Source organism: Chanodichthys erythropterus, chromosome 11, assembly GCF_024489055.1.
Source record: "Chanodichthys erythropterus isolate Z2021 chromosome 11, ASM2448905v1, whole genome shotgun sequence".
Classification (NCBI taxonomy): Eukaryota; Metazoa; Chordata; class Actinopteri; order Cypriniformes; family Xenocyprididae; genus Chanodichthys; species Chanodichthys erythropterus.
Window position 1 is genome coordinate 59,292,111 of NC_090231.1, and position 23,635 is coordinate 59,315,745.

The 23,635-nt window shown below is 38.6% G+C and overlaps 2 protein-coding genes across 19 annotated transcripts in view; one reads left to right on the forward strand and one right to left on the reverse strand.

The window, feature by feature from the left end:
* ank2b (ankyrin 2b, neuronal) overlaps window positions 1–17,199 on the forward strand; it is an 80,663-nt gene extending 63,464 nt beyond the window's left edge. For 9 of the 11 annotated variants that reach the window (XM_067400281.1, XM_067400282.1, XM_067400283.1 and 6 more), the window contains 12 exons: window positions 272–349; window positions 1,082–1,213; window positions 1,546–1,695; window positions 1,800–1,980; window positions 2,065–9,997; window positions 10,614–11,831; window positions 12,311–12,400; window positions 12,768–12,851; window positions 13,163–13,327; window positions 13,524–13,712; window positions 14,517–14,608; window positions 15,791–17,199. In XM_067400281.1, coding sequence (XP_067256382.1) covers window positions 272–349; window positions 1,082–1,213; window positions 1,546–1,695; window positions 1,800–1,980; window positions 2,065–9,997; window positions 10,614–11,831; window positions 12,311–12,400; window positions 12,768–12,851; window positions 13,163–13,327; window positions 13,524–13,712; window positions 14,517–14,608; window positions 15,791–15,995 — 10,517 coding nt within the window. In that variant the 3' untranslated portion in view covers window positions 15,996–17,199. The remainder of the gene's footprint in view (window positions 1–271; window positions 350–1,081; window positions 1,214–1,545; window positions 1,696–1,799; window positions 1,981–2,064; window positions 9,998–10,613; window positions 11,832–12,310; window positions 12,401–12,767; window positions 12,852–13,162; window positions 13,328–13,523; window positions 13,713–14,516; window positions 14,609–15,790) is intronic. The other 2 variants (XM_067400291.1, XM_067400290.1) reach the window with 1 other exon arrangement.
* A 1,886-nt stretch (window positions 17,200–19,085) lies between these two features.
* The window catches only part of camk2d1 (calcium/calmodulin-dependent protein kinase (CaM kinase) II delta 1), a 76,976-nt gene continuing 72,426 nt past the window's right edge, over window positions 19,086–23,635 (reverse strand). For 5 of the 8 annotated variants that reach the window (XM_067400294.1, XM_067400295.1, XM_067400293.1 and 2 more), the window contains 4 exons: window positions 21,150–21,225; window positions 20,974–21,068; window positions 20,475–20,708; window positions 19,086–20,352 (listed from right to left, as the gene is read on the reverse strand). In XM_067400294.1, the coding sequence (XP_067256395.1) occupies window positions 20,476–20,708; window positions 20,974–21,068; window positions 21,150–21,225 (404 nt within the window). In that variant the 3' untranslated portion in view covers window positions 19,086–20,352; window position 20,475. The remainder of the gene's footprint in view (window positions 20,353–20,474; window positions 20,709–20,973; window positions 21,069–21,149; window positions 21,226–23,635) is intronic. The other 3 variants (XM_067400297.1, XM_067400299.1, XM_067400298.1) reach the window with 1 other exon arrangement.

Sequence of the window (23,635 nt, forward strand, 5' to 3'; positions counted from 1 at the left end):
CAAATCCTGGGACAGTTATTCATAGTATTTATTCATGATTGATAGTTTTGTCTTTGCTCATTGCTTGAAACTAAACTAAAATGATATTGGTTTCTGTAGCATATTTGCTCATAAATGTTGGTTTAAAAAGTATAATTGAAAATGTATATCTTTATCATGAGAAAGCCAGTGACCTTATTTAACTTAGTGTTGTAAATAATTATTTGTACATGACTTCCAGTATTAGATTTGTGTGCTTATGTGTCTTTTGCTGCTTTGCTGGAATTTGCAGTAGATCCACAGGATGAGGCTGACAGGAAAGAAGCACGCCTGGCTGTAATAGCAGACCACCTTGGTTTCAGCTGGTCAGGTAAGCAGCTTACCTCTATACCAATGGTTCCCTAACTGGGTGCTGCAGAGCCCTGGTTGCCCCGATGACTGCTACACAAGCTCTGCTCCTTTCAATATTTTAAATATGTATGTATGTATTTATATATATTTAGGTTTTGGAAGCATGCTGTGATCAATCGGCCATGAACTAGCAGATAATAATTTCCATAAACATGAACCTATTCAAACCACGAGAGGGGCCACCATTTTGAAACACTTGAATATCCAATGTGGCATCTCAGTCAGAAAACAATACATTAAGTTGTTATGGCTGCATAGTACAAAATGAATATTTTGGAGTTTATTTGAATATCATTTACAGTACATTTGTCATTACATTAATTCATTTATCAGTGACTATGAGCAGAGAGCTTAGATATTGACAGAGCTAGACAAAGTGTATGTATAATCTATAAAAAGGTCTTGGTTTCAAAACGTTTAGGAATGTCTGTTCTATACAGACATTTTTGAAATGCACTATAAGGAACAGTACTTGATTAAAATTGTATAATTATGTATTAAGTTGGGTTACATTCAAGTAATGGTTGCATTGATTTGCAATAATTGTCATGCCAACTCTTTATTGTTGTAAACCTTATTTTATTTCAATACATATTGCATTGCAGTCATATGGTCGCTTTGTTTCATAAGGATACTTTGTTGTCCTGAATTAAATGCATGAATCATTACCATTGTGTTTTTATTGAAACAGAATTGGCTCAAGAACTTGAATTCAGTGAGATACAGATCAAACAGATAAGAAACGAGAATCCAAATTCTCTACAAGACCAAAGCCATGCACTCATAAGGCTATGGAAAGAAAGAGAGGGCAAAAATGCTGCAGGTAAGACTACTGATCATGTGTTTTCCTTTAGTTTCTATGAATTTTCATTGTTCTAATCACCAGATATAGCAAACACTATTGAATCAAAGAGCAGTGGACTTTAAATAATTTTTTTAGGATTTCCCCTCAGCCACCACCAATGTCCCTGCTGAGCCACCAATGTACCATTGGACATATACCATTAATCACTAAGGGCAGTGTATTGATGCTTGTTGGGTGCACAGTAAAGGGGAGCAAATTATGATATTAGAAGGGGATCACTCATTTACATATCTAGTTGTATGTTGCATTCCAGTTGGCAAAAGAATACATAAGATCTCTCCACTTATCAGCAGAGAACACTTTGATGAAGACACTTACAAAAATAAATCGTATGGACATTGTGCATCTCATTGAAACAAAAATCATCCAGTCCAGTCAAGACCAGTCATCACACACCTACGCCGAAATTGAGCAAACCATATCATTGGATCATAGTGAAGGTATGGATGATGTTATTTCTAACTTTACAGAAAATGTTGATCCACTGCATTACTATTACAATTATTTTACAACCGTACAACAGAATCTATTTTGGCATTTGCAGGTTTTTCAGCACTTCAGGAGGACATGGACAGCCCCAGGCCGGGTCGGCGAGATGAGGTCACTCAGAGAGTGTCAGAACTTGGGCCTCTGGTGGCATCTGTTGAGGATCTCTCCTGCAATGTGTCTTCCCTCAATGATTCCCAGAAAGAGAGGTTTCTGATAGACAGAGAGATGGTTTCAGAGTAAGTCAATTCTATTTCTGACCTATACATTGAAAATGTATTAAAATACACTAAGCAATTTAAATTTGACTCTGTATTTGTCAGGGTGGTCAGAGCCCCAACACATAGGTCTTTTGAAATGGCTGGACTGCGGCAACAATTTCCAGGCACTATCAAACAAGTAAGTCCCTTCTTTACCCTGTACAAAACTGCTCCCTGGAGACTACAATCTCACGTTTGTGACACAGTGTACAAAGGTGGTACTATTCCCGACAAATCATCAAATGATATACATGAAACTGTGGATGATCCTCTCCAAGAGTTAGGAGCAACTGGGGGTCAGTTTATCCCAGTCTCTACCCAACAGGATGATGAACTGAAGGTTCCACCTATAAATTCAAGGGAAGGGTACAAAATGAGTCAGAGACAATCAACCCTGTCAAATTTTGGGCACACACTCTTGGAATCAGAGAATGTCGAACCAGATTTCAGTGAGTTGTATGTGGAACTCAAGCAAGATTCCGAAGAATATACTACTTCACATGTCTCCAGTACAATTACTTCCTTTACATCTCCATCAAGTGAAAAGATAGAATCTGCATCTACATCACCTATTAAATATGAAGCTGCACTTTCAAAGAAACCAAGTCAAAGTGAGGAGTATATAAAGCGCCACGTTGACGAAGTTTCTGACAGATTCTATAGAACCCTTTTTGGTGAAAGTTATGTTTCACTTCAGCTACATAAAAAGAGTGTAATTGCAGAGACCTATAAATCCCCTGAAAATGAGATTTCTTCTGTGGAGAAAGTGCATTGTAACATCAGCCCTGCCTGTGTACAAGAGTCTCCAGATGTTTCCAAAGAAATTGATGTTTACCAATCAGTCACCTTTACAGAACTGTCTACTGAAGGAGTACAAAGCTTAGCACAAACAATTCCCAGTCCTCCTCAGCATCTTAGCATGTCTGCTGCACTTGAAAGTGGAATTACAGAGAAGATTACCACCTCTACACTCAACCAAATGTCACTTGATTCAGTTACTGAGCAGCCACATATATTATCCCTTCCAATAACTGATTCTGGTTCTTCAGAAGCAAGAGTTGAAATAGCCATACCAATTACTCTAATCAAACAAGCCGATGCTAAATTCACAAAAACTAAATATACAACCCCTAGCTCAGAAGAAGTTGTGATGTATAGACCTCTTACACCTTTAACATCCCAATTTGAGCTACAATCATCGTCTCCAGAGTTTGAGTATGTTGACAACCTTGGAATGACTTCATCTGAATATAGATCATCCTCGCCAGAATCAGTGGTCTCCTTGCCTTTAGACTCACCAATTCCATTTGAATATAGACCATCTTCACCAGACTCATGCATATTAATGGCAGAATTAAGAGTATCTTCACCTGAATCTTTAACTTCTCTAAATGACTGCACTCTTCTTTCTGTTGACTCTCCATTGCCTGATTTTAGGCCAGCTACACCTTTGCCAATTGCTTTTGAAAATGACACACCTGAATTAAAAATATATGTTGAAGAATACAAAACATTCCCTGCACCTGGTGAAAAAATGGTCCCTCTTGCAGGATTTACAGAAGATATACCATCAGCATCTTATTTGCTGGTGACTGATGACACAGAAAGACCAATTTCACCGGGTTCTGTGATTCTCTACCGATCATTATCACCTGAATCAGATAGATCTTGGTCTCCTGTGTCCATCAGTTCTGACATTTCAGATAGGGAACCATCCACAGACATGAGTATAGAAAGCTATATTCCATCTCCTTATGTATTCTTGACTGAATCAAGACCATCTTCTCCAGAATCAATAGCATCTGTAAATGAATACAGAGTACTTTCCCCTGATTCCCCAATACCTTGTTTTGCAACAGAAGTGCAAAATGACTCTTTGGCACTCATAACAGGATATAGATCACCCTCGTTGCAGTCTGAAGTTTCAGACATAGACTGTGATCGAATATCATTAGAGTGTCTAGATGGAAGTCGACCATCATCCCCTGAATCAACTGCATCTCTCAATAAGCAGAGATGCCTTTCTCCTGATTCTCCTCCCCCCAGCTTTACTCAAACCATGTGGGAATGGTTCATCCCTACTAAAGTGTATAGATCTGATTCAGAAGAGTCAGGCCTCTCAGACAATGGAAGCAAAGCAATATCAGAAGAACTATCTGAAACCCGACTATCATCTCCTGAATCATTTGCATCAATAAATGAACACAGACCCCTTTCACCTGATTCACCTGTACCTGTATATAGAACCACATTGCACTTTAATGTCATCCCATTTGGGAGCCATAGAGACTCATCTCCTGAATTAGAAACATCTGATAATGAATATTCGCAGTGTGAGTACTCTCTCTGTGAACCAAGATCAGAATCCCCAGAATCTTTCATTTTAGAGTCTGAGGAGGTTCCTTTGTCCAAGGTTATAGTAAAAAGTGATACTTTTGAAAACAAGCCAATAGAGGAGACATACTCTCAAAAAATATCAGCTATTGAGCCCACAGAAACTTTATACAATGAAGAGCAAAGCATGAGTGAATTGCCAAAACCAAAGTTTACTTCTATATCTAAAGCTATGCTTAGTAATCGTATTGCTAAGATATTTGATCCACACTACAAGGGCAGGATATTCTGCTCCGAGCTTGTTGCTTTGAAGTCAATAACTTTGGCTCAGGATTTACCTCAGATACAAGTGAATTTTGAAAGTCCAGCAATGTTCCAGCGTGAACACAATCCACTTTTGTCCGAGTCCCATCATCAATTTAGACCCATATCTCCAGAATCACTTGTGCTGGATGACACACTTGAAGCATGGGATGCCGAAAATGAGTGTAGACCCTTGTCTCCTGAATCAGTAGCATCAGTTAATGAGTTCAGACCACTATCTCCTGACTCACCTGTAGCTGAATTCACTGGATTTTTCTCTCAGACTATCTTTCCAGTAACAGGATCTAGATCATGTTCACCTCAATTGCTGTGCTCAGAGAAAACAGAATATGAACCTTGCCCTGAGGAATTGCTAACTATAGATAATCGACCAGATTCCCCCGATTCAGTTTTATCAGATACGGACAAAAGACCACTTTCTCCAGACTCTTTGCTAGAATGGAGACCCATGTCACCTGAATCTGCCATGCTTTTGGAAGACATTAAACGGTCTTCTCCACAGTCAAATGAGTCCATGAATGAATGTAGACCCCTATCCCCAGACTCACCTACACCACAGTATTTTCCAGCAGTTTTTGAATCAATTTTTTTAACAGATTATATGTCCTCTTCCCCTGAATCTGCATTATCAGATGAAGAATGGGAATTAAATGTTTTAACACAAGATTATTCTCCAGAATCAACAGAATCTGTAAATGAAGAAACATCTGACTCTAGATCTTTATCTCCTGATTCTCCAATATATCAATATTATACCAATCAGTTTGAACCAACAATAGTAACAAGTTACATATCACTATCTCCTGATTCAGTACTGTCAGAAATAGATATGCAGACAGATGTATTTGATGACTTGGTGAAGGACCTTAGAAGGTCTTCATCAGAGTCAATCACATCAGTTAATGAAAACAGACCTCTGTCCCCTGATTCACCTATTCCTGATTTCACACCACCTACACACACATATATCATGCCACTTATAGGCTCCCGACCAACCTCCCCAGAATCAGTCTCTTTGGATCTTGAAAACGAATTGTGTCAATCTGACCTTAAACCAGAGCAAAGATCTGACTCTCCTCAGTCTACAATATCAGAGATTGAGATTAGACCACTGTCCCCTGATTCCCCTGTACCTCAATTCAGTGAATTATTTGCTCAGGGTGCTTTGCCAGTAACAGGATCTAGATCATGTTCACCTCAATCGCTGTGCTCAGAGAATACAGAATATGAATCTTACTTTGAAGAATTAGTAACTACAGAGTATCGACCAGATTCCCCCGATTCAATTTTATCAGACACTGACAAAAGACCACTTTCCCCAGACTCCTTACCTGAATGGAGACCCATGTCTCCTGAATCTGCCATGCTTTTGGAAGACATTAAACGGTCTTCTCCACAGTCAAATGAGTCCATGAATGAATGTAGACCCCTATCCCCAGACTCACCTACACCACAGTATTTTCCAGCAGTTTTTGAATCAATTTTTTTAACAGATTATATGTCCTCTTCCCCTGAATCTGCATTATCAGATGAAGAATGGGAATTAAATGTTTTAACACAAGATTATTCTCCAGAATCAACAGAATCTGTAAATGAAGAAACATCGGACTCTAGATCTTTATCTCCTGATTCTCCAATATACCAATATTATACCAATCAGTTTGAACCAACAATAGTAACAGGTTGCATATCACTATCTCCTGATTCAATACTATCAGAAACAGATATGCAGACAGATGTATTTGATGACTTGGTGATGGATCTTAGAAGGTCTTCATCAGAGTCAATCACATCAGTTAATGAAAACAGACCTCTGTCCCCTGATTCACCTATTCCTGATTTCACACCAACCACACACACATATATCATGCCACTTTCAGGCTCCCGACCAACCTCTCCAGAATCAGTTACTTTGGATCTTGAAAATGAATTGTGTCAATCTGACCTAAATCCAGAGCAAAGATCTGACTCACCTCTGTCTACAATATCAGAGATTGAGATTAGACCACTGTCCCCTGATTCCCCTGTACCTCAATTCATGGCATTATTCCCTCAGAGTACTTTGCCAGTAACAGGATCTAGATCATGTTCACCTCAATCTCTGTGTTCAGAGAATACAGAATATGAACCTTGCCTTGAAGAATTGCTAACTATAGATAATCGACCAGATTCCCCCGATTCAATTTTATCAGATACTGACAAAAGACCACTTTCCCCAGACTCCTTAACTGAATGGAGACCCATGTCACCTGAATCTGCTATGCTTTTGGAAGACATTAAACGGTCTTCTCCACTGTCGAATGGGTCCATGAATGAATGTAGACTCCTATCTCCAGACTCACCTACACCACAGTATTTTCCAGCAGTTTTTGAATCAATTCCGGTAACAGATTATATGTCCTCATCCCCTGAATCTGCATTATCAGATGAAGAATGGGAATTAAATGTTTTAACACAAGATTCTTCACCAGAATCAAAAGAATCTATAAATGGAGAGAGATCTGACTCTAGATCTTTATCTCCTGATTCTCCAGTATATCAATATTATACCAATCATTTTGAACCAACAATAGTAACAGGTTACATATCAGTATCTCCTGAATCAATACTATCAGAAATAGATATGCAGACAGATGTATTTGATGACTTGGTGATGGACCTTAGAAGGTCCTCATCTGAGTCAATCACATCAGTTAATGAAAACAGACCTCTTTCCCCTGATTCACCTATTCCTGATTTCACACCGGCCACACACACATATATCATGCCACTTTCAGGCTCCCGACCAACCTCTCCAGAATCAGTCAGTTTGGATGTTGAAAATGAATTGTGTCATGCTGACCTTAATCTAGAGGAAAGATCTGACTCTCCTCAGTCTACAATATCAGAGATTGAGATTAGACCACTGTCCCCTGATTCACCTGTACCTCAATTTAGTGCATTATCTGATCAGAGTACTTTGCCAGTAACAGGATCTAGATCATGTTCACCTCAATCGCTGTGCTCAGAGAATACAGAATACAAAAGTTACTTTGAAGACCTGTTCACTAGAGGGCCAATACTATCAGAATTAGATATAAGCACAGATGTATTTAATGACTCACTGATTGATCTTAGATTGTCCTCACCTGATTCACTGGCATCGGTAAATGAAAGCAGACCACTGTCCCCTGATTCACCTGTTCCTGAGTTCATACCATTAACATTCACACTCTTCATGCCAGAATCAGATTCCCAGTCAGCTTCTCCAGTCTCTTTGGATGTCGAAAATGAATTCTATCAGTCAGACCTCGGTACAGAGCAAAGACCTGACTCTCCTGAATCAGTAATATCAGAAATTGAGCATAGACCACTCTCCCCTGATTCAGAAAGTGATTACAGACCAATGTCACCTCATACAGCAATGTCTATAATAGATCGAGCATCCCCAGAATCCTTTATATCATTGGAAGAGTGTAGACCATTATCTCCAGACTCACCAGTTCCACAGTTTTCTTGTACACATAAAATATCAGCAGTGAATTTATACCGATCAGAGTCTTCTGAGTCACTATCATCAGACACAGACATGGAGCTTTGGGTTTTTGCACCTCAAACTACTGAACAAAGAACATCCTCACCTGAATCAATCTTGTCCTTGAATGAAAAAAGACCATTATCACTAGACTCACCTATTCATGACTTCAGATCATCAGTGTATGTAAATGTCACCCAAAAAGCCACATATAGATCATCCTCCCTAGAATCACTTGTGTCTGATATAGAATTTGACATGGCAAGCTTAGCATCTGAGAGCAATACATGGACTGAAAATAGACCCTTGTCTCCTGAGTCAGGTAAAATATCTCCTGTGGATCAACGTCATTTAGAAATAGAACGAAATCAGGCTGTAGATGAAAGCCAAGAATCACTCGGCCAAGAAGTATCCAATACTGTGACATATCTGTCATTACACAAGATTGTCAGAATGGAGCCTCAGTATAAACTTGTGTACAAATTTGTACCCTCATCATTGATATCCAATATTTATGATCCTCAATATAGAGGTGAAACTTTCTGTTCAAAGCCAGGTGTGTTTGAGTATGCTGGACGTAGAAAGGAGATTTTTAAGACTTCTCCAGAAATTAAGGCAAATAATGAATACACTGAGCAAAGCAGTTCTGAAAAATATTCTTTGTCTATTTATACCAGCTCTCTGCAATCACATGTGCAAGCAGAACCCTTTGATTTATTTGGAAAAAGTCAAGCACTTTCCACAGATTCTTTGTTTTATTGTACAAATTTATATCCATGTCTAATGGACAATTCAGATAGCAGAGCATCCTCACCAGAATCATATACATCCGTGAATGAGTACAGACAACTCTCTCCTGATTCACCAGTTCCTGAGCACAGACCTTCTTTACCATGTGCAGAGTTTTTGTTCGAAAGTCGACCCTCATCTCCTGAGACAACATTCTCATTGAATGAATTTCGAAGTCTTTCACCTGATTCACCTATACCTGAATACTCAACTCCATCACCAGTTCCAAATGAACAGTTTAGTGTGGTACTTATGCAGCACCAATCCATTTCCGATCCACTGTCCCCTTCATTGTGTATTGATCAGAGTTCTGATATGGACTCGGTGTGCCCTGAATCATGCTCATCATGGTATCCACTGCCCCAGTGGATCATGTCTGAAAGCAGAACTTTATCACCTATCTCCAATATTTCAGATACCGATTCTAGATCCTCATCACCTCAGATGTTCTGTCTTGAAACAGAATTGCGAAACCCATCACCTGAAGCAGCAACGTTGGAAACAGAACTAACTGAAACCGTTACTCCAGAACCTTTCGTTTTTGAGACAATGTATCAACCTGAATCAGTGATTGAATCTGAATATGAGGAGTTTTATGAGAATTTGAATGATTTGTCATTTTTTGACATTGATGAGATTAAGACAGATCTATCTGTCCTCAAAGATGATTCTGCTTTGCTGAATCTAGTGACATTTGAACAATGCACAGCACAAATCAAGTCTCCACCTGAAACAGAGGGGCTTCAAACTGTTTCTAAAATTAAGATTGAGTGTGCATTTGATGATGGGCTGAAACCAAACCCATCTCATGATATAGCCTTAGAGCAAGCACAAAAGGACACAGAAGGTGTAACAATTACTTACTGTGAAGAAAGGGATGTAATTACAGCAACAGGCTCATATGCAAAGAATGAAAGGGAAGGCCTCATAATCCATGAAAGAGATGACAATCAACATACGGAAAGTTCACAGCAACAAAAAGAAGATCTAGGGCATGACTCAAGAAAACTAGCCCTTCAAGACACCAATAAAAGGGTAAGAGGTTGAGCATGCAGCTGTGAATCTTGTGAGTTTATAACAATGTATGAACTAAGATGAATGTGGTGTCAAACCTACCCCAAAACACAGATTTTCACAATACTGTATCTACTAACAAATCAAGACTAAATTTAGCTTTTAGCAGTGTTGAGAAAATGGTCCATTATGAGAATGTAAACTAATTCACCATAATGGTTTTGTCTAATTTTAAGACTCTTATTATTTGTCATGAGACTTATTCTCAACTGCATGTTTGAATCTTAGCCTTAGAGCAGGGGTGCCTGATGCTGTTCCTGGAGATCTACCTACCTGCAGAGTTCAGATCTAAACCTGATTCAGCAAACCTGACGGTAATCATCAAGTGCTCCTGAAGTTCAAAATAAGCTGGTTCATTTGTGTTTGATCAGAGTTGGAGCTGAACTTTGCAGGAAGGTAGATCTCCAGGAACAGGATTGGGCACCCCTGCCTTAGAGAGACATCCGTATTTTGCATCGGATGTTAATGCATGTTAATCTTTTCAATCTTTCTGTGCAATAAAATCTATTGCATTTGTGTGAAGTAATTATTACAAATGGGGAGAAACATTGTTTTGTTCCCTTTCATTTTTGCACAGGACAATATCTCAAAGGACATTCATTTAGAGCCTCAAGTGAAAGATTTAGGTTTAAGGAAAGGAGATGCATTATCCATTTCAAAAAGTTTAGAGTCTCAAATAAAGTTGACAGCATCCTTATTGACCAGTGAATCATCGAAAGAGTCATCTCTAGCCACATGTATTCCCAATATACCTGAGCAGAACAGATCTCAACCAGTCTTTGACTTGGAAACCCACAAATCCGCTCCTGATTCATCACCTGAAGAGCCTAAAGCATCAAATGTATTGCAGGAAGTAAATTCTTTTCAGTTTCATCTCAAAGACTCTCACAGAAGAGTTGAACTAAATCGAATTGAATCCTCTGCATTTAGTTTGAGTCTCGAATCACCTGATCACAAAAATTTGCTCTCAGGATCTGTGAAGACACCATCAACAAGCGTTCAGGTGTCACCAACTGATTTAAGTTCCATCTCTCCAATAATTAGCACATCCTCTTCCGATCAAGGGAATTCCCCAGAGTCCCATGAATCTCTAGGCAAGATGATTCCTTGTACTGCAGAGGTTGTCCAGCTTTCCCCTGACTTTAAATGCGTTGTTTCTAAATTTGAACAGACATTACCATCATTTGGTGGTAAAGAGCTTGAATCAAGTTTAGCCTTACCTGGAACTGATCCATTTGTAGCTGCCATGACACCTTATACTCTGGAAGTGACTCAAGAGCTCAAAGCCTCTGAGATGCCTACAAAACTGACAGGCGACCAGATGCAGTTAGATGCCACTGCAGTTTTAGATGTTGACTTTCCAATTTACAGTCTCAATCTTAAATCCAGACCAAGACCTGTTCACACAGATAGCATCGAGTCAGATGCAGAGTTTTTTGATTGCCAACAAACGTTTTCTGAGACGTCTGAGCAAGAGGTTGGATCATTAGAACTTTTAGATGTTCCTCAAGCAATTTACCAAGTTGAGGAACTTCCATCTTTATCAAGTAGCCCTGAATACCTGAGAGACATACCTAAATGTAGAGAATACACCCAGTTGAAAAAGGATGATCGGCCCTTATCCTGGGGTAGTGAAGACCTACCCATAGTTCTTGAGCCAGAGGACGAATACACTGGTGAGACTGGTGAGGAGAAGGCTTTCCCTTATGATTATACAGGTGATCATTCATTTGCTGAAGAGCTGCCTCCAATGGAGAGATTTCAATATGATGACGATGATGACTTTCTAGGGAGGGTAAGCCATGTAGCATGACCTCAGTGTGGTGCTCAGTTTCTAAGGCAGAGATCTGTAACTCCGTGGCCTGTGCTAACAAACTGACTCAAGCCCTAATGGCGCTTTTCAAAATAGTTCAATGTCAGCAAGCTAATGTTTGGTGTTTCAAATGAAAATAAGTTTATATGGGTGTACACAATCTGATTTCATGGGAAAACTAACCTATTTTACTTGACTGCATGATTTTGGTTGATTTCCATTCCCAGCAGTGCAGTCTTTTTATTGGCATCATTTAATTATACTAATATCTGGTTTGCATCAAAAGCTGTTAAATTGCCAAGAAGACAAATGTAGCAATAATAACACTGCGGAAAATAACTGTTTGTACTAAAAGGAACTTTCAGAGTACATTGGTTTTGCATGGCTTGTGACATGCAAGTATATGAGATATACAGTAGAACTTGAGACATGCGACCACAATGCATCTCTGCTACTCTTAGGAAATAGCTGAGGAACTAGGTTCGCTGTCTGATAGTTCAGAGGAGGAGGTTTTGACCACCAGGGTGGTGCGCCGCCGAGTTATAATTCAGGTACCTGTTCTGGATGTGTGCGTTTGTGTCGATGGACCTCCATTTACATGTTTTTGGTGGGATATTGAACAATGGGAGTATTTACATTTGCTGGTATAATGAAAGAAAACATAAACTATATTTAATTTCCCATAAACGTATTTGTCTCTCAGGACTGAAGTTAACTTTTTCCATTTGTTTGTATAAATCAGTTTCAGTGAATGTAGGTGGAGTCAATTTAAATTATATTCTTACAGCAACACTTCATGATGTCATTAAAACGGAACACATTTCTTTGCAAATAATTTGTTCATTTAGAACATGTTTTACAAACAATGTAAATTTAGCTTGTGTTTCATGTATGATGTTATTATTTTTATTTTTTTAGGGTGACGAGATGCCCGAAATCCCTCCTCAGACAGTGACAGAAGAGCAATACACTGACGAGTTTGGAAACATGGTGGTCAAAAAGGTAAATGCTTTAACTTTCAGCTTTTCTGAGTCTTTACGCAGATTCAGTCCATGCTCTTACGTCCGTATTTGCCCTATATTTGGTAAAATAATCTAAAAAATGCTGCAGCAGAAACCTTTTAATTGTAAGATCTCTTTAGAATAATTCACATTATTTGAAAGAAATATGAACTACCAAATAATTTTAGCAATTTTAGTATTTTTTTAAAGAATGAGTTTTATTATTTTAAAGGTTGTGAGGTTTATGGAATCTTCTCATGTTTAGAGTTTACTTGATAACCGTGATCATTTTCAATCATTTTCTCCACACAGATAACGAGGAAAATCATCCGTAAGTATGTGTCCGCAGACGGAGTAGAGCGAGAGGAAGTGATGCTGGAGGGACCGCAGCAGGAAGCTGTCGCTGTGGACGAGGCTGACGGTTTCTCTAAAGTTGTGAAGAGGACAGTGGTGAAGAGCGGAGGAGATCAGACCGAGGTGGGAAACCTATACTCTGTACATAATATAGTTATTGTTCTTGGTGGGAACGGGCCTTTAGTCTTTTTCATGCTTAATTATGCCTGTTCATATGTACTTGTTTCTGTATGTCCTACCTTGTTACCTTCACAGAGGTATAAGCCTCCTCTGAGAAGGTAAAGCTAATTGTTTGACTTCTCATGTCTGTACCTTTCAGGTGACCTTCTCTGAACCTTCTTCTTACATCGGGGCGACAGCTTCTGAGTTCGAGGAAGAGCCCGTCCAAGGTCGGAAGGTCAGCAAGGTCGTCAAAACCATGGTAGTGCAAGGTGAACGGATGGAAAAACTAATCGGAGACCCTTCACTCTCATCGGATCTTCCGTCAGCCAAGGACGACTTTGAAAAGGTCTAGATATTTGGTTGTTATCTCAGAGACATTCTGACATTTTATGGGTGGTATCCAAATACGTTTGTGGTCAGAGTTAATAGTATAGTAAATATTATGTATGTATTTTTTACCACTAGCTCAGGTTCAGAGTGTTCACTAGTGATGGGAGGAATGAAGCATTTTGAAACTTTGAATCAATTGAACCGATTCACAAAATGATTCACTGTTTTTGAAGTGCCTGAAACGCCACACGCTGCTGACCTCTGCTGGTCAGAACAGTGTAAATGCAGTGAAAAACATGCATAAAAACACCTTTTACAAACCAACTGCAATTTTTCATTGAAGATCATCTATTAAATGCAATTAACAAATCATTTAATACCATTAAATATGAAGTGTCTCTATAATATAAAGGGTTTGGTTAATCAGACCAGTAAGAGTTTTTTAACTACAATTCTCCCTTTCAATTATACAAATGTGTCATTAAATGTCTACAAATGTATAAAACTGATCAGAGATCAGGTAAAAATCATATATAGACACTGGTTCATGTGTTCACAGAGATCATTGGACCTCACTGGTAAAATATTGACTTTTATAATATTATGAAACAGTTATGACGTAACGAAGCCTCATTTACTGAAATCACGACTTTGGTTTGGAATCAGTGATTCGGAGCCAATGACTCACAAAGGTTTCAATGCTTCACGAAGCGTGTTTGGAAAGCGCCATCACTAGTGTTGACCTCTGAACTGTAAGTGGTATTAAATGTCATATTTGCATTCTCTCCTGAGCTCAGTAATGTCTCTCTCGTATGTCCAGGCTTTGAGCTATGTAGGAAGCTTTGGGAAAGTGCACCTGCCTCATTTAGTTGAGAGAGAGACGCTGAAAGAGGATGGATCAGTGGTCAGAAGGTCTGGACGTTGGCATGTCCATTTAACATGTAGTTGACTAGGAGAATGGTGTGATGATAATAAAAGAGCAGATAATAATACCTAATCCACAAACTGCAACATAATGCATTTCTTAAGACGACAGACTGGACTTTATCTGCTGCTTGTGTTTTCATCGTTTTCTGATAGTTGATGCTAAACCAGAAAAGAGACATTTGTAGAGGAATGTTTGTGTTAAAAACCAACCTGCCTTGTGTCCTTCTAAACTACAGTGTGTTATTTTACTAACATGATTCAGTTCTCACTCGAGCTTCACCTGACAAGCCATGAATGCAATTTCATTTCAAGAATGCAGTCGGTGTGGTATTTCTTAGCGATGTGTCATTTGCAAATCAGTACTTTCAAAAAAACCCTATTATGCTTTTTCTTTTATACATCTTTCTTTATTGTGTAATGTTGCTGTTTGAGCATGAAAAATGTTTCTTCTCTATATCAGTGTCAGTGTTTCTGAAACGCCTCCATTGTAGTCTTGAGTTTTCTTCACAATATTCCTCATTTAAATAATTAATGCGCAGAATAAAGGGGCGGGGCCTGGTTGAGTTAGTTAGTAGTGTGTTGAAACTGGTGGTTATGGTAAGGGGCGGGACATTTCCCAAACACCAATCATGACACACCGCTCCAGCCGACCAATCAGAGCACATTTTGCTTTTCAGAAGGAGGGGCTTTATACACTAAAAAATGCTGGATTAAAAACAACCCAAGTTGGGTTGAAAATGGACTAACCAAGTGGTAGGTTAAATAAAACTACCTAGCAGGTTGTGCAAACATTTAACCCAACCGCTGGGTTTGTCCATTTTCAACCCAACTTGGGTTGTTTTTAACCCAGCATTTTTTAGAACGTAGAGACAGGAACTAAAAGAGCAGTAACAATGGACATTCAAGCATGGAAACTTAATCCAAAAACAACCCAGACAGCAACATAGTGTCGGCCCAGATCCGGCCCACATCTGGTACTTGTGGATTACACGCGGACCAGATGTGGGCCGGATCTGGGCCGACACTATGTTTGTGTCAGGGAACATCAAGACTTTGGGCATAATCTGGCATGTTTAATATCTGGAGAGTAACTAAAGGAATGATTAACAATTGATTAATCGTTCCATTTCAGCGATGGTGTCGTGACTCTGATATGTTGATTCGCAGGACCCGCATGCATAAGACGCGCACCCTGAAACGAACGGTAGTGAAGGACGGCCAAACAAAACAGACACACCTGGAACAGCTGGAAGACGCCCCAGACAGCCTGCGACCCGACGACCTGCAGCAACACCTGCACCAGCTGCTTCAGCGCTACTGTACGCCCGAACCCCCCGAAGACACGGACGCGCCGGCGCAGGACAAACAATAAACCACAGCGGGCTTTGACACAGACTTTTGTAGGCCTTTCTACACGCAGACTAATTCTACACCAGATCCCATTTTATCCTTTATTATTTATTAATGCTCGATCTTCTCATTCATGGCAAATAATGTAAACATTTTAACTGCTTCATGGCTGAATGTCTTTCTTATTTTCCTGACTGAATTTATTTTCTCATTTTGTGACCAAAGATAGTGTTTCCTTCTGAATTGCGGAGTGAACTGTATGAAAACGTAGATGTTTTGTGTGTGTGAGTGTGTGTCATTTTGGTTGCGGTGTTAATGTAGAAGCAGAACTAAACGTAACGAAAAAGAAGTCGGTTTGGACGCTGAGCTCAACAGACATTTGTAAATACTGGACTTCGACAGAAACTGTCTTATACTCTTTTGTCTCCTGTATCTGCTGTACAACTGCATCGATGGACTGCTGTATAATTACAAACATCTCAGATGACTCGCTTAAAATCTCACTGCAGACCTGATCAAATATCATCTGAATATCTCTGGGCATGTGAGTTTGTAACCACAGTTAATCAAGTGCAAGCAATCAGATATCTGAAATAACTGGCTATGTATTTATACTGAGATTTAAAAACAAAGAATAAATATCATGCTGTAGTCTTTCTTAATCCCAGAATGCTTCTGAATGGTTTTTATTTAGAATTGATCAGTTTCGGTGGATGAAATTGCTTGTTTTTTCATCAAGAATGCTGTCATTAAACACATCCAGTTATTTGTTTTGGTGTACGAGCCCTAACATTATCTGCCTCTGTGTGTGTGTGTGTTCTCAGATCTCCTGTGACAATACAGCAATGTCTGTGTTTACTGGAAACTCACTATAATGAATGAATGAATGATTGAATTTTTAATTCAGTCCCATTTTCTGTCTTGACCCATGTTTTAAAGTATGGCTGAATGTATGATCTGAATCTGCTCGACTTGTATCTCTACAGCAGAACGTGGAGAACGAGTGATTCGACATTTGGCGGTTTTGTTCATTTTTTCCCTCTGCTGTTGCAACGATGTAAAATAAAAAATGACATGTTAATCTCACCATTACCTTATTTTGTATTAAGGGAAATATGCATAATTTGAGAATCAAAATGGATTTTGTGTTATATAAATTGGGATGAAATTAGACATTGAAGTTACTTTTAACAATCTAACTTACATCAGCATTTTTTTTAACTCTTTCCCCGCCAGTGTTTTTTAAAAAGTTGCCAGCTGGTGTCAGCATTTTTTATCATTTTTTACAAAACTTTCACGGCCCCAAGAATATTTTGTTGTATGAATATCTGAACATACAATACATATTAAAAGAAAGAACAAAGCCTCTGCTTTTAAACAAACAAACATGCATTCTTCTTTTATCAACACTTGCATGTGTGTTTCATTAAAAAAAAAGCAACATTTTGAGCAAAAAGCTGAGTAAATTGCACTTTTGTCAGACTATGTGCAAAAGCATTGCTTCTATCACTTGTTTCTGCTTCTTTTTCACCTGTTTTGATCCTGATTCTGTACTCTTTTAGAAGATGCTTAACAGCGCCCCCTACCGTATAACATTAAAAACATAACATTCCATCAAATGGCAGGGAAAGAGTTAATGTTTTGAGAACACACAGTATTATTTAAAGGTTTGAAAATGCATGACTGACTTAAATTAAAGACATTATGTTAAAATTAATTAAAAACTATACTACTTACAATTACGGAGCCCCGCATATGACATGCTGATAATAATATATCAAACATTCTTTTACATATTAATTAGAGAAAATCCCAAAGGAAAATACTGTTTAAAAGCATCATGCTTATTGATCAAAACCAAGTTATGATCATAAGAAAGTAAAAAATTTCAATATTCATAAAGTATGAGCAGTATGTCCAGACTTCTGATTGGTTTACAGTTTACAGTTGCATCTACAGTATATCCTACGGTGGCCAAGAGAGCCCAACGTGCTGCAACTGAAGAAAACACCAGCAAATTAATGAAAACCAAATACAGAAACACGCTGCAAGCACAGACGACAATGGGAACGTTCAAGGGGACCCAAACAAATGACGAACCTGTCCGAGGCATAACCGATTAACTGAAAGGTGAGTTTTATGTGTGTTTCTGTATTTGGGTGCATTGTGAACCTTCGTAGCACGTGTCGTCCAACTGATGGCCCGAGCAGCACCGATGGTGTGAGGACCTATACTGTTATCGCTCAGTCAATTCTTCTTCTTTGAAATAAATCACATTTTTGAGGGCCTAAACGTGCTCGAAAACTCATGAAACTTTGCACACGCGTCAGAAGTGGTGAAAATTTACCTCCGATATGGGTTTCAGAATTAGGTGTGGCAAAATGGCTCAATAGCGCAACCTACAAAATTTCACGTACAGTTATGAAATTCGGTAGACAGATGTAACAGCCCAATACCTACAAAAAAGTCATTGGGTGCAAAATCTGAAACCAACAGGAAGTAAGTTATTTTGACTGCAAAATTTTGGCAGTTTTTGCCATTTCCACATGTTCTACTTTAACGAACTCTTCCTAGAGCTTTAATCAGATCAACATCATATTTGGTCAGTCTAATCTAAAGGCCTTTGCGACATTGAATTACGAAGATCTAGAATTTTCACTGAAGGGCGTGTCCGTGGTGGCCTGACAAAGTTTTGCCACAAAACCCCCAAACTTCACATGTGTGATAAGTACTGGCCTGAAGACATCTACATGACAATATTCAGTTAGTCATAGCGCCACCTGTTGGCAACAGGAAATGGCATGCTTTACACTGTAATTCACATCCTGAAACACATTTAAATATGCCATACCAAACATACTAGAAACACGTTAAATCATGCAACACTTGGCTAATGTTTTTCAATTAACGCCGCAAAACAGGAAGTTGTTGTAACTCAGATCTGGACATTGGGCCCTTTCATCGCTGCTTGCAGCTTTAATTTCTTTAATTTCTATTTGCATGTGTTTACTTCAATTGCATTGTGTTGAGCTCTCTCGGCCACCGTAATATCCCAATCATAAAACTATACAATAGCAGGTAAAATGAACTGATTGTTGATGTAACACCAAAATAATGTCAGTACAAGCATTTTGCAGAAATCACACATTTTATTAGACATTTTAAAGTATCTCCAGTTCTCCAGTAATAATATGTTATAATGTTGAATGAGAAAATGAAAGCAAATCCAGAGGGTGTTTTGAAGCAAAGTATGTGTATAACATGAATTTATTCTGCTTGACCATTGCCAAGTTTGTCTATTTCTGTCAAAACAGAGGCTTGAATAAGAAATGGATGGGAAGGTTTCTGATGCGTATATGACAGAGTGGAAAATCATGCACTATTCATAAAAGCTGTTTGTCGATTTTTCCTTGAGGAGTCCCGCAAATTCCCGTGAGAAGCAGTCACGATGGAGAACGTACCCAATTAAAATACCGCAACAAAACTACATTTCACACAACTCATTTAAAAAAGAAGGAAAAACTTTTCTGGCTTTGTGTTTTTTGCAGAATGAGCATGTCTACTAGAGTACAGTGTGAGTTACATTCGTTTTCCACATCCAGTTGTCTGCATGACAATGAACGAGCAAAGAAATGAAAATATAACTCTAAACATTTCTGCATTTTTGGATTTCCTATCTGCACTAATAATAAACTATTAATACTCCAAAGTGTAAAGCAGAAATAGCAATTCACATAACATCACGAAATGTACATCACTGAAAACCATAAGCAAGCTCATATATTTGTCATTTTAAGAAATAAGTAAATTATCTGCCATTTTGAATGTCATTAATGACAAATTTAATTAAAACTAGCGCTTTCAAATCGGTTAATGGTGATTAATTGCATCTAACATAAAAGTTTGTCTGTATACATATTATATATATGTGTGTGTGTGTGTGTGTGTGTGTCTATCTAAACTTTTATGTTTATATGCAATTAATCGCAATTAATCGATTTGACAGCACTAATTAAAACAACAACAAAAAACTCTGAATAATTATTTCCTGATATACACTCCCCCACACCCAAACACCACAATTACTAACAAATGGCTCCATATATTTTGTTATACAAAAAATGTAACCCTTTAAAAAAGATTAGAGTACTAAGTAAGATCATGCTTTTCACATAAACGAGTCTATAGTGTGTAAACAGCATACTCAATACATGTACATGTACTCGCATACAAACACACATCCTGATATGAAGCACTCTTCAGCCCTGGGTATCAGTCCAGCTGTGGATGTAAACAAGACAGTCGAGCAAACTGTGAAGATCGTGGGTGAGTTGGGCGGACACTTGATGGAGCTCAGCTGACAGGGAAGGCCATATTAACTGGAAAAGTAAAGAAATATTACTGATGACATTTTTAAGGGTTGGGTTTCCACTATTTTTTCAGTCTATACTCTTAAAATAAAGGCTCTTTGTCGATGGTTTTGGAGCACACAAACACACACCTCACTTGGTGGGCACAGTTGGCGAGCCGGACCGGTGGAAGTGGATGTTCTGCCATTTGCCGTCACGGCGGTGCCAGACACGGGTCTCCTCCGACTGCATGGTGCGAGGCATATTGTTGACGTCCATGTATTGGGTGAGCCTTATATAAGCGACGCACGCCGCGTCCTCTCCGATCAGGTGTACGTGAGGGTTCAGCAGGATGGTGTGGATGGGTTTGTGGCCTTTGGAGAGAGCTAGAGAGGGACAATAACGCTATAGTGTCACTTTCAGCCTTTTCTCGCTAAACAAACTTCATGTATTTCTCAGAAATTTACATATTGTAACAAGTAAGTGTAATAAAATCTTAAAGACATTAAAACATGCTGGAGCTTGACAGACTCAGGAACAAAAGCTCTGTCTGTGTGTTCCATGGAAGAAACACGGATTTGGAAACACATGTAAATGATGACAGATGATTTTGGTTAAATTATTCCTTTAACACGTAACATCACGTCTTACCGTTTTCGAAGTAGAACCTGTGGAAATCCGTCCCCTCCACCAGGTTTCCCAGAGCTTCAGGTTCAAAAGACGTCAGTCCAGGGTCACAAATCTTCCTGTGGAATATTATCAGCATATTATTAAAACCAGACATTTGTGACAGAGTGAAGAAAAAGCAATGCAATAAAAACACTCACGTGTACGCTTCAAAATCTCCGTTATTAATGGCTTCAATCAGCAGCTCTGTGACTTTAATTATCTCCTGTTTCCGCGCTGAAGCACACAAATGAAAAAAAGAAGAAGCGTAAAACATATTAGTAATCTTAAACAAAAATACTCTTTTGAATCTGTTATTTTAATTGAATCGGATTCACAAATCTGTCTGAAATGAACTGGTCAGCTACTAGTGTAAACAAGTTACTACGAGATAAACACAACAATGCTCAGATGTAAATTGTTTTGGTTATTATTTAGTATGTTGTTTAGTTCAGGGGCTTCAAACCGTAACCATGTCTTGAACACTGGGGTGAGCAATTTTTTTCTAGTTGAGAAATAATCATTTTGAACTATTTGCAAATAATATTAGCATTGATTTGCATTAAAATATGTCAAAAATGTAAAACGTTTTTGGTCTCATCACACTCTGTTAAGAATTACATAAATCACGCAAACTTTCAAAATGTTCGTATTCAAGATAAAAGTCGAGTAGTTCGCATCACTGGATGTTACTGTTGGTCGTTTGACATTTCTATTCTAAAACAGTTGACGTATGAAATGTTTCGCTCTTTACGTCATACCTCACTCTTTCAGCGTTAAACTGACGCTTCGCCCTGGAATTCACGCTCTGCTTCTGTGAACGGTAAACCCCGCCTACTTTGATTTGATTGATGCTCTCAATCATTTTGACATTGATGAGCACTGTTAGACCGCTACGCTTTACGAATCTTTTGTTTTGAATCAGTGGTTCGGATCGAGTATCAAACTGCCAAAGTCACCTGAACCATTGAAATTTCGAAACGTTTCGAAACACTTCTGACGTAACGAAGCCTCATTTATTTAAGTCACGTGACTTTTGCACTCCGAACCACTGATTTGAAACAAAAGATTCGTAACACTTCATGAAACAGTGTTTTGAAATCGCCCATCACTAAATATTGTTGAATAAAGTCGTTATTTAGTTTTTTTGCCGTACAAAAAGTATTCTCGTCTCTTCATAACATTAAAGTTGAACTACTGTAGTCACATGACTTTTTAAAATATGTTTTTAGTAGCTTTCTGAGCATCTGAAAGTGTTCATTATCCTGCTGTCGATGCAGGCCTCACTGAGCCATCAGATTTCATCAAAAATTGGTAATTTCTAATTAATGTCTATAGTGGTTATGACCCTGACAGAGCAGAGACTTCATATTGTATAAAATCCAGTTTCACATTTTAAGCCTGGCCTGTGTAATATTATTTAATTTTTATGATTCTTGCATCGTAAAGCCATTAAAATCATCAAATCATTGATAGTGTTCAGAGAAAATTACATTTGTGTTTAACTGGTGTTGGAAAGCAGCTAACTTTTATTTTGGCTCGTTCACACAGAACATGTTTTTGCTTTGAAAAACGCGAGACGAGGGCAGTGGAATTGGAAAAAACGCAAGGTCTCGAGACGCGTTTTAAAAGTTGAACTGATTTTAACTTGAGCGCCGCCATTTTAGAACGCCGTGTCATGAGCAAGACGCTGCAAAAGATGCGAGCGCAACGGTCATTCACGTCCGTCTAGCACGTATTTACATAGAAAACAATGGAAAAGTAGCGCACTGAAATGGAAAAGCGGGTTCTGTGTGAACGGCTCCTGACACTACTTTTAAAACAGCTTCAACCCAGTAGAACTGTAGTGACACTAAACACTACATCACTTCTATGCTTGTTTAAAATATGAACTGATGATGCCCAGTTTGCACGAGGCTCACTCTTTTGAGTCGGTTCTTCTCAAGGAATGCTTAAAATGGTAAGAAAAATGATCAAAATTGGTTTGAGACTCAGACAGAATCAATCAGCATTAAATCATTTGGTGTAAAACAGAACCACATTCCAGTATCCCACCACAGTTTTCCACTTCAGCGCTGGATGAAGTTTAATACTTTCCTACAGTCAGCTGAAAACAGTCCTGGAATATATGCTATCATTTACAAGCTTCAAACACACATTTGGCAACCGGATGGTTTTTTGTTTTACTTTGGTCGATCTCAGTTCCAAACTTCCACACAAACTGCATTGCAATAATTTCCCAATGTGTCATTTGTGTGGAAATATTATGAAGTCTCTAAACATGGTGTTAACACACACAGGCCAGAGACGAGACTCGCTGAAGACCGTCACAAAGAGGAGAGCAGAGAAAATACTGTACCAAGCACAGCAAACTCACTATAAAATATTAATGTTGAACTGGGCGTGTGCGTTTATATACCAGCTGCCATTATAATGAATGGAAATGCTGAAGGATAGCATCTTCAGTTATTGTAGATCTTCTTAGGTGGAAAATTCCAGTCAGACTGTAGAATTGAATTGACTATTTTTGTTGCCACTAGAGGGCAGTAATGCTCCTTAAACATCTTACTGCACACCCGCACCTCAAGGGACACTTTACAATCAAAATGAGAGACAAAACCAGATGTTTGCAGTGACACTTCAGTGC